The 18,959-nt window shown below is 34.0% G+C and overlaps 1 protein-coding gene across 7 annotated transcripts in view; it reads left to right on the top strand.

The window, feature by feature from the left end:
* QKI (QKI, KH domain containing RNA binding) overlaps nucleotides 1-18,959 on the top strand; it is a 140,177-nt gene that overhangs the window by 95,660 nt on the left and 25,558 nt on the right. For all 7 annotated transcript variants that reach the window (XR_005022136.1, XM_036871122.1, XM_036871120.1 and 4 more), the window contains exon 4: nucleotides 3,466-3,609. Coding sequence is in view for 6 of the 7 variants with exons in the window: in XM_036871122.1 (XP_036727017.1) it covers nucleotides 3,466-3,609 (144 nt within the window). In the remaining variant the exon portion in view is untranslated. The remainder of the gene's footprint in view (nucleotides 1-3,465; nucleotides 3,610-18,959) is intronic.

The following is an 18,959-nucleotide window of genomic DNA, read 5'->3' as shown; positions in this document are numbered from 1 at the left end:
ATTAAGAGTATCATTTACCAAGGTGTTGTACAACTCAAAAATTTATTCCTCCAATAAAGCACAATTCAAATTATACTGCAGCTTTATTCTTTGTTCCTATCATGCAAATAATATCCCTTCCTTTTTAAATCCTCTGACTTTTGTCTTCCCCACGTATAAAAATTTCTGTGGCAAGTCACTTAGGATTTTAATTTTCATTCTTAGGCCTTTCTAAAATATTTTGGATTATAAATGTTCCTCAGTTGTCCTTGTATTAGTATCTGTATGCATTAATAATATCACAAACACATGGTTTTTAGTGTCTTTATCTACTAATTATAACATCTGTGTCAGTTCTAGGTTGGTTTCAATTGATTGATTTTTCTTCTTATATATGTTTCATTTTTCTCCTCCTTTGCCTGTTAATTTTTTTTTTAAGATTTTTTTTTTTTTTTTTTTGATGAGGACCATTTTTAAAGTCTTATTGAATTTGTTACAATATTGCTTCTGTTTTATGTTTTGTTTTTTTGGCCCCGAGGAATGTGGGATCTTAGCTCCCCAACCAGGGATTGAACCCTCACCCCCGGCACTGGAAGGCAAAGTCTTAACCACTGGACTGCCAGGGAAGTCCCTGCCTGTTAATTTCTGATTAGATGCCAGATAGTGTGAATTTTACCTTGTTGGGGGGACATTCCTGTAGTTATTCTTGGGCTTTGTTCTGGGACACAGTTAAATTGGAAACAGTTTGATCCTTTTAGATCTTGCTTTTAAGATTTATTTAGGCAGTATTTGGAACAGTGTTCAGACTACTGACTAATTATTTTCCACTACTGAGGCAAGACCTCTGTGCACTTTACCCAGTGTCTGTATATCATGAAGTCTTTCCCATCTGGCTCTGTGTGAGAACCTGGCACTTTTACCTTGAATCCTTTGGCTAGTTCTTTCTTTGGCCTCTGGTATTTCTTCCCACATACGTGCTGATCAGTGTTCAGTTGAATACTTGAGTCAACTTTGTGCAGATCTCCAGAGTTCTCTTTCTGTGCAGCTCTTTCCAGTAATCTTTTTGGTGAGCTCTAGCTGCTTTGGTCTCCCGAGACGCTAAGCTTAGTCGTCTCAACTCAGAGAGGCAGCCTGGCACCGTTCCCAGGGCTGCAGCCTAGAGATTCCCAAGCCAGGGTGCTGGGACAGTAATGGGTCTTACTTCATTGATTTCCCATCTCTCAGCCTCACTGTCCTATTGCCTGAGGTCCAGAGGCTTGAGGACTGATGTTTCTTTTGTTTTGCCTTTTTTTTTTTTTTTTTGGTTGTTTCAGGCAAGAGAGTCTTGTTCATGTTACTTTATCTTGGCCTGAAGCAGAAGTCCCTTATTTGTACGGATGTAGAGACACTTATAGGTTCATTAATATATAAACATACACACACACACACACACGGAACTTTATTAAATTTATCTATAAAAATTGATAAAATACAAATTTTAATGAGAAAATATCGTCAGCAGTTTTCAACATAAAAATTAAAATCTGGATTTTAAAATTAGTTTTTATTTGCACAGTAGAGGTATATCTACACATTTTATATTCGGCACACAGATAACCCTGACATTCCCAGTTTCTTGACTCATTGACTCCTCGGGTCTGTCAGTTTTTCATGGTGTCCCCTAGGTGAAAAGAAATACTTCATAGTTTTTCTTCTTATTATTAAATAGTTACTTCCAAACAACTTAGTTTATCAAAACAACTTAAACTGAAAAAATTTTTATTTTATTTTATTTATAAATAGCCACATTATTTATTAATGGGATTTGTTTTTCTCTTGGGCACTGTTCACATTCTCAAACCTGGGAATCAGATTGGACACTACCACCCTGTTTTCCTGTTCCACATTGATTTTTGCATGGACTTGGCTTTTTATTACAGCACCACTGAAAACCTAGCATCGCAAAGATAAGACATTATCACAAGGAATGTAGTGTGATCTAATATTGATAAAGTCCAGTATTTTGAGCTAGAAGTTTGCATGGTATCTGACAGACATCAGCTATTGCTGTTTCCCTTGAAATTTCAAGTACCCCATGGTACCCCTGTGAGCATACTGTGGTATCTCTGAGTTTACTCCTTGGGAACACATAGATGGCCTACCATAGGTTGGTGTGCTTTGTTTTGTTTCTCGTTTCCCCTCACAACATTTGGGTGCATTTTCATACTAATGATATTAACAGAAAATAGAGGCAGAAGCATATACTTTAAGAACTTATTTCTATCCCTGTTGGCTGAGTTCCATAGATTTTTTCCTAGCATGGCCTCTGCAAACATGTGAGTTGTAGTAGAAAGCTGTTTTTTTATACCAGTTTTATTTTCTTTGATGGAGTCTCACAGTTCAGTAAATAGTAATCTTTAAAGATGAAAGTTCAACAACAGGTATTGTTTATTGTTTATGTATGGTACCTGGCACTGAGCCAAATGCATTTATTTATACCATTCTTATATTTATTTATAAATTTATATTCGTGTTTTTAATTTTTAAAGAATCATATTTATGAAATATTTATAAATATATTTGTGTATTATCTCTAAAGCTTAAAGCAAGAAATGGTTCTGAAATTATTATATGTTAGGTGAAAGGGAAGTATGGCCAACTCTACTGCTAAACCTCCCTATAGCTTGGCAGTGTTTTCAGCCTGGGGCTCACTAAGTCATTTGAAGACACCAAGGAAATGAAACGTAGATGTTCTCTACTAAAACTAGTATTTAAGATGGTATGGTTAAAGAGTAACTGTACAGTTCACTGTTTTCAAAGTAAGGTCTGATAGAAATACAGTTAAGACTATTCTCACATTTATTCCTTGCTGTGATTATTTTTATAATGAAATGGCTCTATAATTACTACTTGAAATGCTTAAAACAAATGGCATTTGTCTTATACAGTAATGTCTGTTGGCAAAATACTTTTCCTAATCTTGAATTCAGCCGATGTTATTAAAAGTAGTTGTAACGAAATGGAAAAATCGGTGAATTTTAGAATGAAAATATTGGTTCAGTTCCTAAATTGGCAAGGTGTTCGTCAGTTGACCTTGACAGGTGACTTGCTTAAATTAACCTCGATGACCTTGTAGTTACTCATAAGTAAAATATAGGAATAATAACACGCTTTTCATGATAACCTGAGGATGACACTATACATAAGTTTCTTAGTACATAAGAGCACTACAGGGGTTGTGATTGCCTTGTTCACTCTTATACTCTTAGTATCTGGCTCCATGCTTGGTACATAGTAGGTGCTCAACAAATATTTGTTGTACTAGCTATCAATACCCAGTAGTCTCACACTCAGGCTTTTTGCCAAGAAAAGAATTTAAAAGGTTTATAATGTCATAGCAAAACAATGCAAGCGTAGCTTAATAATTGCAACAGGTTATTATTATGAAAGATGTGCTCTCTCTTTGAAAAGAAAAATTTGTAATAGTATGCTTTGTAAATTTTTTAGGAGGAGCAAAATCGAGGCAAGCCTAATTGGGAGCATCTCAATGAAGATTTACATGTACTGATCACTGTGGAAGATGCTCAAAACAGAGCAGAGATCAAACTGAAGAGAGCCGTTGAGGAGGTGAAGAAATTACTGGTACCTGCAGTAAGTGATAATTTCCAAATCATTTACTATAGAATAATAGACAAACATAGACGTTGCTCCAATCCTTAAATGGGAAAATCTGTTCCCTGTTTATTTTTTGTGAAGGGAATGTTGTGAGGGGAGCAAACTCAATTAGTGGCCTGTTTTTTCAAAAGTATTATTACCTTTGCATCACTCTATTATAGGGTAGGAATGTAGGTGCATCATCAGTAAGTAGGGTGATGAAAGCTTTCTCTCTTTTTTTGGATCAGTTTCTCATTGCAAGCAAGTAATGGGTGTACAGAAGTCTGTACAAATTAATACTTATGTTGGGTGAGCTGTGTTAGTGGGAGCACATTATTTGAGTTGTCTGTGGGTTCCACGTACTCTCCTGGCATATATCATTGTTTACCACAGAAAGGTTAATGTTTCCTAGTGAAATTTTCCCATAATACGGTAAGATTTTCTTTTAGAAAAATAAGAGCTAACTTTTACTAATGTACCAAGCACCATTCTGAGCACTTTTCACACTTTTAACTCACTTAATATTTCTAAGATAATAAAAACTATTGAAGTTCATACTTAGGGGTTGTAGATAAGACACCAAAAGGAATTTTGGAGGGTGACTTGAAAAGACCCCAAGGAGAGGAGTCACTGAGGCTGGAGAAAAACCAGGAGTGTGGAGTCCTGGAAGCCAAGAGAAGTTTGTTGCTGAAGATTGTTCAGTTGAGATAAGAATGGGGAGTTAACCATTGGATTTAGCAAGTAGTAGTCATTGGTGACCTTGCCAAACAGATTTTTGGATGGTGGATTTAAAAGCCTGATTAACTCAAGTTCAAGAAAGAATGGGACAACAGAAAAAGGAGTTCAAATTTTTTCCCCTAAGATTTCATGATTTATGTAAACGATCCTTTCAGTACTCTTGGCCTCTCAGTTCTTTTATATTGCTTCATCTTCAGTGATCTTATCCTCCACTCCATATAAAAAGGGCATTTTAAATTTTAGTACTTATATTAAAATTTCTAAGTTGCCTTCCAGAAAATTTGTACCAATTTGTAGTCCTGCCAATGTTATCTGAAAATACCTGTTTCTCAACAGAGTCTCAAACCCTGAGACCCTGGGTGTTACTAAAGTTTTTAATCTTTAATCACAAAAATGTGAATACAATAATTCTCATGGGTCTTAAAAATATTTATATTAGATGAGTTTTTATATTAGCTTTTTGTAACAAAAATTCTAAATCTTTATGGTCACATTTTGAACAGGTACACAATCCCTAGTTCATATTGTTTCTGTGGGGAATATGATTCAGTTTACATATCATTTACAGAATGAATTTATAGCTCAAGTATGGGATTACCTTTGTGTTATTTCAGTATAAATGTTTCTTACCTACCCATGTAGAATAAGTTCTTCTTTGGAAAGAGGTAGAAAGAGAGTTGTGTGTAGTTTAATGTTTTTGTGCCTATTATGTTTAATGTTATATAGCAAAAGATCTAATCCTGGCTTAAGGGACCTGGGGGTGTGGAGGGGAGTTGGTATACTTTGTGCTTGATTTAAAATTTTATAATTAAATGTAATAAATATTCCATTTTGTATTTTACATCTGGAGATAAGGCTAATAAATCTCGGTAAAGGTTGTACCTGTACTCCTTGTGACATGATTCTAATTTTTCTAATAATTTTGGTGATTTGAATGTGTCTCCATCAGTTTACATAACACCACACATAACTTAATGTTTAGAGTTCACACTTTTTAAATTCAAATTGGGGTTTCAAAACAACCTTACAAAGTAAGTTCTTTTCCCCCCATTTTTCCAGCAAGCACAGGAACTCAGAGAAACCTTAGCATTTTCTAATTTCACTGCAAAAGTAATAGGGATTTTGAGATGATCACACTTCATTCATTTGTAGAGTCGTAATGTTTTACCTAACGAACTTGTTTACCCTGGATAATACCATTTTTATTTCAGATGTTTCTTTGATTTCAGTAATCCGTTTATTTTAATCTCTTGTTTCTTAAATGACAGAATAAACCATGCATAACTAGAGAAGAGTCATTTCTTTAGTTACATATAGTATAACTAGTCTGGCACATCTAAATCTGTTACCATCAAGTATCTACTAAAAATATCCTTTTCATTGTAGGTACAGTTAATCAGTTGTTTAATCTCATTTCCATAAATCTGAACCATACCTCCTCACATTCTTGAGATCTTCAATATACTCTCATAAGTACAGTGAAACATTTTGTGAAAATCAAATCGTACTCACTGATAGAAAAGGACTATTGAGCAGTGCCCTGATTTTGCTCATCTTTGGAGACTTAGGTCATCCTTGACAGAAACCAACTGCTGAGGTAATTGATAAGTCCATCTCCAAAGTGTTTCTTGAAGACATGTATTCTTGCCAACCCAGTTAAAATAACCTGTCTTTTCACTTTTAGTCTTAACCCATTCAGTTCATTCTCTCATAAGTTAGTACGAGTGATCTGCTCTGAAATTCCTTATTGTATACTGAAGAAATGGCTCTTAATTGTAAACAAAGTATGGGTAGTTGTAAAAATTTTAAAGTCAGAGAAGGAAAATGTTTATGAAATAATTAATTTTAGGACTTTTGATGGCTTCATATAAGTATAAAGTAAAATTTCACATGTATTATATGTATTGGTTCTCTCCAAGTTAGCTTATAAATGGGAGAAAGACTTTTGAAGTACTAGGATGCAATATAAGGAAATGAGTGAAAAAACATGATTCCTCCTAAAAAGATTATGGAGAAATCCTCAAACTGGTAGAATTTTACTGAGTATATAGGTAGAACATTAAGCAAAGGTTATATAGGAAGAAACAATCATGTCAAGATATGATACGGTAATAGCCTTCTTATTTTAAGTGAACCCTATAAGGAAATTAGTGTTACTTGGAATTATTAGGGATTTGTGATTCTGCATTTGTGATTTCTGGTTTTATGTAACTGCTTTGTTCTAAAAGTTAATTGGGTGGAAAAACTATAACTTTTATGATTCTTATGGAGTTTTACAATATAGACTATTTCCTAATTTTAGCTAAATATTTAAGACAGGATATGTTGATCATTTTTGTTTGTTATTAGGCCGAATTGCAATGTGCTGCTATATGCTTTTCTATAAATTTTTGTTTCTTTAATTAAACTTCTGTGATGCAGTTACTAATTTAATATAACCCTATGATGAATTATTTCATAATTAGACAAATGGTATTTTTTAGTAGATTATTTAATTACTAATTTTATATATCTAAACCTTTGGCTTTTAGACATGTGTGTTGAACTGGTTTATTATAATTAGAAAACTTTCTTCAGATGACATTTTAATGCTTGTTCTTATTCACATCATAATTCTCACACTTTTCCTGTGAGCCCTTCAAAATAAACTGGGCTGTTAAATTTCTTGGCTGAACTTCTTACGGTCTTTGCTTAGCTTTTACCTAATGTGCTTACAAATATATAGAATTTTGGGAAATTATGACTTCTTATCTTTGTATATTCTAATCACTTTAACATAGATTTGATCCGTACAGAGAGCTTGTATATTAATTTACTCATTTGCCAATTCTGTCATCAGATGTTTTCGTTTCCTTTATTCTTGCTACACTGATACTATAATATGCTCTAAATTCCCATTTCTTTTGCCTTTTGTAACAGAGTATCTAAACCTGCTTTCAATTAATCTGGTCTTAATACTCTCATGTACATATTAGGACAATTGATTAGTTATTGTGCAGGCCCTTGTTAACCACTTTAAGGACTTCAGTTTTTAGTCTAGAATGGGTGAAACCATTGGAGTGCTTAAGGAGAGGGGAATGACATGATCTGATTAATATTCTATAAGGATTGCTGGCCTGCTCTGTTTAAAACAGAATAAAGAACACAAGGTGAAAGAAAGGAAGCTCTTGTAGGAGTCCGCAAATAATGGCCCATGGGCCAAATCCAGCCTCCCACCTGTGTTTGAATAGCCCATGAGCTAAGAATGGTTTTTACATTTTTTAATGGCTGGGGAAAAAAATCAGAAGAATAATATTTGGAGAAGAAGAATACATCATGAAATGTGAAAATTATATGAAATCAAATTGCATCGTCTGACAAGCTTTATTGAAACACAGCCGTGCTTATGCTTATTCATTTACGTGTTCTCTGTGGCTGCTTCTGCGCTCCAGCGGTGAGTGGAGTAACTGCCGCAGAGACCATGTGCCCAGAAAAGCCATTTACTGTCTGGCTCAGTACAGAAAAAGTTTACCAATTCCTGGGCTATTGCATTAATTCAGGTGAGAGGTGATGATGGGTTGGGCCAGTGTAGCCATAGCGGTGAGTCGTGGTCTGATTGTGAGCATATTTTTAAAGTGAAACTGGCAGGTTTTGCTAATGGATTGTCTGTGGGATGTTAGAAAGCAAGGCATCAAGGATGACACCAAGATTTTTAGCCTGAACAACTGGAAGCATATAATTGCTGTTACCTTGATGAAGGATATGTTAGGAACAGATTTTGAAGAGATTACTTGGAACTCAGTTTTGGATCTAGTAAATTTGAGATGCCTGTTGGCTATCCAAGTGTAGCTATTCTAGTATTCTGTTCAGATTAACAAATACTTATTCCAGGTTGGCTGTAGTTTAGAACACGAGGGGTACAGAAAATTATTTAAGGCAAGATCTTTAATATTTAGGCAATGACATTTCCCTAACTGTATTTCATGAAATACTTTTCATAGGTATTTGGGGTAAAGGAAGCCTTTAATAGGCTAGTAATTATTGTGAACCTCTGGTAGAAACCATTTCCAAATTTAATTGACCATCAGAATTTTTTTTCTGAGAGTGTATTCACATCTAGCGTTATAGAGATAACTGTTTGAGAAATAATCTGGAAACTCATGATTTAAATACATATGAGCTGTCTTTTTAATGCTGAAGAATAGTCATTTTGAAGACATGAAGGAAGAAGAGGTGCTTCTTGAGGAATTTTTCCTTTTTTTTTACACATAAAATAAAAACTCATTCATTTGAAATGTACAGTTTGGCCCTTGACAACTGTATACACTTACAGCCACTTCCACAGTCAAGATTTCCATCATGCCAAAAAGTTTTTTCTCTTACCCCTTTGCTATCAATTAACTACCCCCCCATGCCCCCAGGCAACTACTGGGGTTAGTTTTGCCTTTTTTTCTATTATGATCTAAAAACTTTATTTTTTTCCCCCAGCTTTATTGGTATAAGATTGACAAATAAAAATAGTTTATATTTAGGATATACAAGTGCTTTTTTTTTAAGGTGTACAATGTGATGATCTGATATACATATATACATTGTGAAATGATTATCACAATCAAGTTAACACATCCATCATCCCACATAGTTACTGTTTTTTTATTTGTACGATCTACTCTCTTAGTAAACTTCAAGTGTACAGTGTTCTTAACTGTAACCACCATGCTGTACCTTAGACCCCCAGAACTTACTCATCTCATAGCTGAGAGTTTGTACCCTTTTATGGACATCACCCCATTTTCCCTACCGCCCCTCCCTTCCCCCAGCACCTGGCAACCACCATTCTACTCTCTGGTTTTATGAATTTACCTATTTTAGATCAGTTTGCCTTTTCTAGATTTCATTTTTTGTGCCTGTCTTTCATGTGGCATGGCTTTTTTGAGGTTCATCCATGCTGTTACATGTGTCAGTGGGTTGTTCTTTTTTATTGATAATTAGTATTCCATTTGAATACATAAGCCACAGTTTGTTTATCCTTTCACCTGTTGAAGTTTTAATTTTTATTTCTCTGAATACAAATGATGTGGAGCATCTTTTCATGTGCTGCTTGAGAAATCATATATCTTCTTTGATGAAGTATCTTTAAATCTTTCTATCATTCTTTATTGGCTTTTCTTTTTTTTTTTTACTATTAAAACAGTTCTTCGTATATATTGGGAATAAATCCTTTATTGGACAAATATTCTAATCTGTGCCTTTGTCTTGTGGTTTTTTGGGAAGGCTTTTAATTACAAATCCCATTTCATTTATAAATATAGAACTTAGATTTTTTTCTTTCTTTTTTTGTATATTTCAAAGAATTTGTCTTTGTCATCTAAGTTAAACTTTTTTATCATGAAGTTGATCATAATATTCCCTTTTTATCTTTTTAAGGTATGTAGGATCTGTAGTAGTGTCCTTGCTTTCATTCATTAATTTTAATCATCTTTTACTGCTACATACCAGTTTTTGGTTTTGTTGATTTTTCTCTATTTGTTCCTTTTCTGTTTCATTGATTTCTGCTTTTATATATTCTTTCTACTTTATTAGGGTTTAACTTTATTTTCGCAGCTTCTTAAAGGTGGAAGATTCGTGACTTAAGACCTTTCTTTCACACTTCTGAGGCCTTTTGTTTATACTAAAAATTTTCTCTCTGAATAATGCTTTGCCTTCATCTCAAATATAATATTATACTGTATTTTTATTACCATTCACTTCACAATATTTTCTAATTTTTTTCATGATTTCTTCTTTGACCTATGGGTTATTTCCAAATCTTTCCAAATATTTGGGACTTTTAAATTTATCTTATTGTGACTGATTTCTAACTTAATTCTGTTCTTCTCAGAAAATGTTTTCTATAAGATTTCATTCTCTTTGCATCTAATTAGGACTTTTTTATATTGCATCATATTGTCTGTTTTGGTGAATATCCCTTTTACACTTAAAAGCACATGTATTCTGCAGTAGTTGGGTATGTGTTTTATAAATGTCATTTAGATGAAGGTGGTTGAAAATGTTCAGGTCTTCTATCCTTACCCATTTTCCCCCTATTTTTGTTAATTACTAAAAGAGATGTGGAAAGATCTCCATTCATTCATTGTAATAATATTTATGCATACTAGCGTGTTCTCCTTGAAGGTACTGAAATGGCAGACTAATTTGATGTGTGCACATGTGTACATGTGTGTATATGTATGTATAGCTTACACAACCTATATGAACAGTTTGGCATCATTAAAAGATTTCACTCTTCATTTTATGTAATGGCAACTTTCCCCTTGTTTTAATTTTGAAGGCTCTGTCTCCCCCTCCCCCCCAAATGCCAATTATTAATGCCACACATTTTCTAAAGCGATAGTAACAAGCAGTATATAGGTGGCAATCAGTGTTAAAGAAGATGTTATAGAGGTTTACAGGAAGATGTCACGGTGGACTGGGGTATTTAGGGGAGAAGATTTCACATAGGTGGGTGAGACTTGAGCTGGAACTTCAAGATATAAAGTTCCTAGAGACAGAGGGGATTAGTGTATATGCATTTTAGAGGTGGAGAGTTGTGCATTTCAAGTCATTAAAGTGGGTAACAAATGCAGTAGGATTGCACAAATCATGCATGGTCAGGGACTGTCACTTAAACTCAGAACTTTTATTTCCTTATTTGTAAAATTGGGTTATTGTTGCTTACTTGGAAGGACTTTGTAAAGGTAAAAGTTATTATTTTAGTTATGTGAAAGTGCAAGACACATGTTCCCTCATTTCTCCTCTTTTTCTTTATGTTATATGGATTGATTACCTCAGCTACATCATTGGCCATGCCAGTTACAAGCTCATTCCTGGTCACAGGAGACACCATGCCAAAAGAAAGTGATTCTGTCCCTAACTGCAAAAGGCACCCTAATTGCTAGTCCATGATCTCACCAATATACCTTTTTGCTTACAGCGGCATAATAAATAAGAAAATTGTAAACCACTTAATGTTACTTTAAAAAATAACGTGTATACACGTCTCTCCGGCCCCCCACCCCCCCTCACTCACTCACTGGGGGAGTCCATCTCCCGTCTCGGGGATCAGGTGCCATCCCTCTTTCAATTAATTCTCATTCTGTTTTGTTGGAAAAGAATACTGTTTCATCATTAGCTAAGACATATGGATACATATCCTGTGATCTTTTCTAATCCTCTCTGAAGGGACATAAAAAACACTAGAACAGTAGAATTTGGGGAATATTACTGATATGAAGACTGGGAAAGTAGAAGTGAGGGATATATGCTCAAATGTCTTCTTTCTCACTATAATTTTTCCTTTCTTTCAATAAGAATGGGGGTAAAAGATTTCTGTTGGGGAGATGGAATACTAAACTGAAAAGCTGAAATGAGTCACCATAGCCTGTATTAGAGAAATTAAGTGATTTCAGGCAGTTGAAGTTTACACTGTCTCATAATTTAAACCAGCTTTGGTACACAAGATGCCACTAGTCCCAGACAGTTCATAAAGTGTTTGTTTCACTTTCTTACTTTATGGGGGGTATAAGCGTGTCCTTTTTTTTTTTTTTTTTTTTTTTTTTGGCCTCTTTAAGTTTGTTTATAGGTATTTGAGGAGTTGAACATGAGTTGGTTTTGAATATATAGCTGATCTCTTTATGAAAGCATTTATAAACATAGAGCTCAGTAATATTAACCTAAGTAATTGATCTAGTAGATTCTGAGGAATTTCCAGCTGAGGATTTTGAAATTTAAAGTTGTTGCCAGTTATTTCAGGAATATTATGAAATTTGAAAAAGATTATTAAAAAAAAGTAACTTGAATTCACTTTTTAAAAAAACTATAGTCAATGTCATCCTTATTTGGGAGAGTAGTGAAAAGTGAAGGGTCCTTCCCAAAAAAATTTTTTTATTAAGTTTGTTTTTCATGTTTCCCAGAGATTTGTTTCTTCTGGTGCTATCACCGTTTGACTCATAGGTAACTGTGTATTAATTATCACCAGAAAATAAATGAAAAGAATTAAAGAGTAAGATAGGAAGAGAGGTAATGACTCTGGAGACAGTGTAGTCTCATCTTGGAGTTCAAGTTTTAAACTGGATTGTTAATGAACTGATGGCCCTGCATTTAGTTCTTGACCAAGGGATCAGTAATTGAAATCTGTGGTATGATTTCCCTCCTTTTCATGTTATTGGGAAAGAAGGTAAGGTATTAAAAGATACATTAAAAGACGTCTAGCTGTAATGCACTTGCCCCTTGATAGAGCTATAATGTGAGAGAGCATCTCTCTCGTGTAAAGAGGATGTTGCTACCGTTTTCTGCCTTGCACAACTATTTTAATCTGAATGGGAGATCTGTCTAGGGACCCAGAGTACAGTAATTAGCAGTCTCTTCAGAGTGTCAGAGCAGAATTACCATTGTAATGGTTTAGCTACAGGATAAAAGGATTGAATTTGGGTCTTCCTGTCTGCCAAACTAAATGAGTTGCCAAGGGAATTTTTAAATGTGAGTGGCGTTTACGTTAAGCAATTTGGCGGGTTTGAATAAACTCATAAATTACAGGTTTGAAAGCAGCCTGTCCTTGCTTCCTCTCATATAGGCAGGACTGTGTAGAAGGCTGATAGCTTCTTAAATTCTTTATGTGAATAAGCTGATCCATGCTTCCATGCAGATGACCCGATTACTGTGCCTTGTCTTTTTCACTAAAAATAGTACAGTAAGCACATTTAAGAAAAGATGTATTCTTCCAGATCTCTGGAGGAGAAAAAGTGCCAACTCTAGACATAAATTTGCCTTCCTAAATTAAGTGTATCTTCAAATAATGCTATTAAAGTGATTGTTTTAATAAACATTAACCTAAGATTAACTTTAATTTTGCTTAGTGCACATAATAAATATATATCTTACACTTGTCCTATTTGTCTCACAGTGATGAACATTTAAAGCTTTTTGGAAAACAAGTAAGGTACTTGTACTCGTAAACTGGATTATTCAGGTTGCATGTAAATACTTGCAGAGAGAGCTTCGGCTTTCCCTGTCTCTCAAAAGAACTGGGTTTTAGTGGAATGACTTTTTAGTGAGAAAATGCTGCCGTAAATGCCTCCGGTGATGAACATCACTTATGCTTGTATAACCTCATTCGTCCTCAAGATATCAGTAATAATAATAGTTCTTGCATTGGTGGTTTATATGCGCCCTCCAGAAAAAACACTTAGTGAAATTTAAGTATTTAAAATTTTGAGACTGTAAACTATTCTCATGCAATGAATAAGTTCTTTGGGGGGAAGTCTGTTAACATTTTCAAGTCACTAGATTAAAGTTTTGTAAGGAAAGTGAAAAATTGGTTGTTGCTAACCTTAGTAGCCTGTAAATGTAGATGAATCTTTCAAAAATGTTTCACAAGGAGATGCAGGTATGCAGAATGATTGTTCAATTCCGATGAGAAAGTATAAAATAAATATTTTTAAAGTACAATAAATAAATTTTTATGTATTAATCTTTACTGCTTAAGGTATAATTATCAAAGTAGTAGTCTGATTCGAATTCTGTATTTCTAAGATTATTGTTGAACCTTAATAAATCAATAAAACTAGACCCAATGACAGGGAAGACTTTCTAAAAATCACATTTAAATTTAGAATACAAAGACCATCATAGAAGTCCAGAACTCCTGGAATCAAAATGGCATTAGCATGTTATATGCTAAGTGTAAGGTACTCTGATGGGAGTGGGTGTGTACTGCTTGATAAACATGATGAGAGAGAAGAGTATTTGCAGAAATTGAAATGTGCTGATTAATTTTTTCTTCCAGAGTGGGACAATTTAATTCGATTTTACATCAGTTTCTTTGTATACCCCACCAGAATTGTAGCTGTGTCGTTTATTCTGCATTAGGCCAGTCACAGGAACATTGTTCCAACTAGAATTTTCACAAATAATTAAAAGCATTGTATCTTTGGATAGATAGCAATCCATACAAACAGATTAAATTAAGAAAGTGTGACAAAGTGTAGATTTTAAGACTTCAATCACTATCAAACCAAAATTTTGTAAATCACTGAGCAGCTCTATGAGCTCTCTTTACTCCCGTTCAGCCATAATGTTGTCTGGAGGTGGGTCAGGCTTTTTAAAACGATCAGAGGGGCTTTTCCCCAAACTTGAAGCTTCAGTTGAATGAAGTTTCTTGGTGATAATAATAAAATATGTCTTATCTACAAGTTCTCATAAATAAAGGCTTTGAGAAACAGCTTCCTTTTTGTTCGTATAAGGATTCATTGAGGGGTAGCTTTTCTAAATACAAAATGTTGTGGAGGTCGGCAGTGTAGATGGCTTACAACTCGGAATGTGAGGTGTTGCAAACATAAAACAGGGGATCTGGGCTTAGAATAATAGGGCAACGTATGTTTATTCCTGAAGAAATATTTTTGCTGTTTATATAGGAAGTCCTTCCATTTTAATCTTGTATTCCATGCATCCCTCAGAATTTGCATGTTGAATTTGTTACATAACATTTTATACTTGCTTGTACCTGTTTATTCTTAAATATTAATGTTTCTGCTCCATGATTAAATATGCTGCTCACTGGCTGGGATAATGCAGTTTAGTTTTTTCTCTATTTCCCTATTAAGTGTATGGTATTCTACACAAATCTCTAAAATTAATTTAAAATATAAATATTTTTATTAAAGAATTCAAGTTATTTAATAGAAAAGTAGGTGGGTGATTTCTCAGTGTGTCTTCTTCAGTTCAGTTATTTTCATGCGTCCCTGTAATTTGTTTGCGTGCCCTTCTGATGGTTGGTAAGCAGCATCATGTTCCTTCTATGTAGGTGAAACATTCGTAATCCATTCACTTTGTATTAGTGTACTTTGAAATTGGATTGACAAAAAAGTTAAGAAAACCAAATGCCCCTTATTTTATTTACCTTGCTCTTATTTTTTGACCCTTATACTCAATTTTTCTTGACATTTCAAATGTTTTAGTGTTACATTTATAAGTAGAATTCAGATTAACTGCCACTATGAGATTTTAGCAGTACATTAATGACTCAGGTGAGCATTTTCGTACTAAGACTGCCTCAGGGAGACTTAACTTGGTAGCTCATCTCGTGGCTTGAATTTTCTTCTGTATTTTTGATAGCTGAATTTTGAACATTTAATTTCAGAAGTGATACTTACTAATAACAAGAGTTCTCCTTTATGGGAATTACTCTGAAGCCTATATTGCAGGATTATATAAGTAGATGTGTTTTGTTTTTTATTCTTTTAACCTTTAATGCCTTTGTGGAGAAAAAATAATCTTTAATGTATAAATTAAATATAAATTGATTTGTTTTTAAAGTTATGCCATTAAACTGTCATGGCATCAGTATTTTTGCTAAACTTCTTTGTAGATTATAATATCTCCGAGCAAGTTAGCAGATTCATGAATTCGCTTACTTTGTGGTATTATTTGATGAATACTGTGAATGATGGCAATATGATCTGTTTAAATAAAATACCTTGATTACTAAATTTAGCACCTGTGGAATTATAACATACTTGTAGAAATTAAAAGATGCACTTAGTGACTGTCAGAAGCAGTTCACTTCACAAACTTCTACTGAGAAACTGCTATTTACCAGGCTAGAAACCAAGACTTCAATACACAGATTCAGATTTAGTAATATAAATGAGAATAGGACAAAACTAATGAGTTTCCCAATTACTTATTTGATCACTTGATGCTTGTTCTTCAGAAATGTCATGCTCTCACTAAAGGTGGATACTTCCCGGAGTGATCTCTCTAATTTTTTCTTCTTGGGCAGTCTCATCAGTAACCATACCTCCAAGGACGACTGCCATAGTGATCATTTTTTATTATGCTTTTAATCTTGAACTCCAGATCACCAGTCTTTTCACCACCTCCCCATGGATGACGTATAGGCATCTCAAACATAACATTTCCAAAACTAAAATCACATCCTTCCCTGTCCTCCTCATACAGTGATTTCTACATTGTGTTCTCTCTGTGGATGACATTAGTTGCCTGGAAGTCATATGTCCTTCATTCCACCTCTGCTTACTCCCAGGCCCCACTCCTTTCCACGTACTTTCTCATCAGGTTCGGCTTCTGCCTCTTAATAGCACGTGACTCTTACCTTTTCTGTTTTCACTGTTGGGCTAGATCCACTGGTACTCCCTCCTAGTTGCAGCTAGAGCTCACTCTCTTTTTTTCTCCTGTCCTTTTCTTCTTTCAGTTTTGTTGAGATATAATTGACATACAGCACTGTAAGATGTACACATAATGATTTGACTTACATCATGAAATGATTATCACAATAAGTTTAGTGAACACCCATTGTCTCATACGGATACAGAATTAAATAAATAGGAAAATATATTTCCTTGTGATGAAGAACTTTTAGGATTTTCTCTTTTAAGAATTTTCATATATAACATACAGCAGTATTAATTATATTTTTCATGTTGTACATTACATCCCTAGTACTTATTTATCTTATAGCAGGAAGTTTGTACCTTTTGATTGCCTTCATCCAATTCCCTCTTCCCCTACACCCCACCTCTGATAACCACAAATCTGATCTCTTTTTCCATGAGTTTGTTTTTTGAAGTATAATTGACCTACCATCTTATATTAGTTCCTGTTACACAACATCATGATTTGATATTTCTATACATTTCGAAATATTCACCACGATAAGTCTAGTTACCTTCTGTCACCACACAAAGACATTACATAGTTATTGACTGTATTCCCCATACTGTACATTTCATACCTGGGAGTCATTTATTTTGCAGCTCAAAGTTTGTACCTCTTTATCGCCCTCACCTCTTTCTTTCTGCCACTGCGTTACCTGTTTGTTCTCAGTATCTGTAACTCTCTTTCTGTTTTGTTATGCTTGTTCACTTATTTTGTTTTTTAGATTCCACAGAGCTCTCTTTTTAATATATAGAAGCACCATCACACTCCCTGTTACATGTTTGCAGTGGCTTTCTGTCACCGCATGGTAAAAATGAAAACTGTTTAGCATGGCATTCATAGCTCATTCCAGCTGGTGTGTACATAACTTTGTTTCATGTTGTTTCTCCTTTACCCAGTTATAGTCCCCCCCATATTAAATAACTTAAAGGTCCCAGAACACTCTTTGTTTATTTGGTGTATTATAGTGACCTCTGGATTGGATGTGGAGGAAGTGGATAGTAGGTTTCATAGTAGAAACTAAGAGGGGAAAAGGCTCAGGAAAAACCACAAGAAAGTTTTCTCTTAAATACTCCAGGGCTTTGAACGATTTAAAACTTCCAGTGAAAGACCAGCAAATAGGAAACTTTTTCCCTAAAAACACTACACAGTACTTGTCAGGTTTTTTAAACAAGTACATATTAATATGCAATAGTAGTAGTGTTTCACTTTGTTATTCATAACCTCTTAAAGAAAAAGTTCTATTCTTTTTTAATCTCTAACACATTACTGTTTTGACAGGTGTGTTAAGCATCTGCTTATGTTCATTGAACAAATATTTATTAGTATTATAGATACTAGGAACCTAATAATATAGTTGTTTTTTGAAATTAAGGTATGCAGTCTAGTCTGTTCTGCAGCAAACGAAGAGGTGTGCTCCAAATAATAAACAGTCAAAACTTTGGTTATAAAAAAAACTTCTGATTTATAAAAGATTTTTCATGGGAAATTAGGAGAATTTCAAACTTGCAATAACAAAGTTATTTTTTCCTGTGAGAATTTCAATAATCAAAAGATTTTTGAAAAAGCTATAAATCTGGTACTATAGACCCAAATTATAACAGGACAGATCCAGAGTTGATTTACTTCTAACTCTGGAACCAGAGCCATTGCCTTTTTACAATTAGCAAATTATTCCTTAAGTATTTATATCAAATATTTAAAGCATCAACCATCCCAACATAAAGCTCCTTGCCTATGGAACGTCAATCAAATTTTTACCAATAGTGGCTTGCCTGTATGTATATTATTCTCTAATTCATTGCTTTCTATTTTCATTTCTTACCATGAAAACTCATGTTAGAAAAAATACCATTTTCTGTCTGTATATTAATACCAGTGGTAAGAATTGTGCCATCCCTCAAAATAATCATACAAAACTGAAGCACTAGAGCTTGTTGAGAAGAAGAAATACTTCTGTAGTTTAAAAACCAAGTAAAGCAGTGCTTCTTAGATTTGATCATGACTATGGTTACAAGCCAATTAAAATGTATTTGAACCACTCAGTCCTTTTTGGGTATTCCTAAATTAAAGAAATGCATTACAGCAATTTCGTTATAAAGCATACATCTTTTACATGAACCCAATTTTAGGTACTGATTTGTGTAAATTAGAAGTATTTGAAATATAAAATCTGCTAATGGAATCTAACATATTTAAGAGTATACTAATTTTATATATGTCTGGTATTTTCCATACTAAAAAGAAAAAAAACTAAAAGTACAAGTAACTTTTAAGAACTATATATTGTACATACATGTGATACATACATATATATTTTACATGCGTGTGTGTGCGCATGCACGCACACACACACACACACATATACACACACAAAAGCAGTAAGGAAGTACTAAAAGCAGTAAGCAATCAAAACA

The sequence above is a fragment of the Balaenoptera musculus genome, chromosome 12 (assembly GCF_009873245.2).
Source record: "Balaenoptera musculus isolate JJ_BM4_2016_0621 chromosome 12, mBalMus1.pri.v3, whole genome shotgun sequence".
NCBI lineage: Eukaryota > Metazoa > Chordata > Mammalia > Artiodactyla > Balaenopteridae > Balaenoptera > Balaenoptera musculus.
This window is presented reverse-complemented; position numbering and strand designations above follow the sequence as displayed.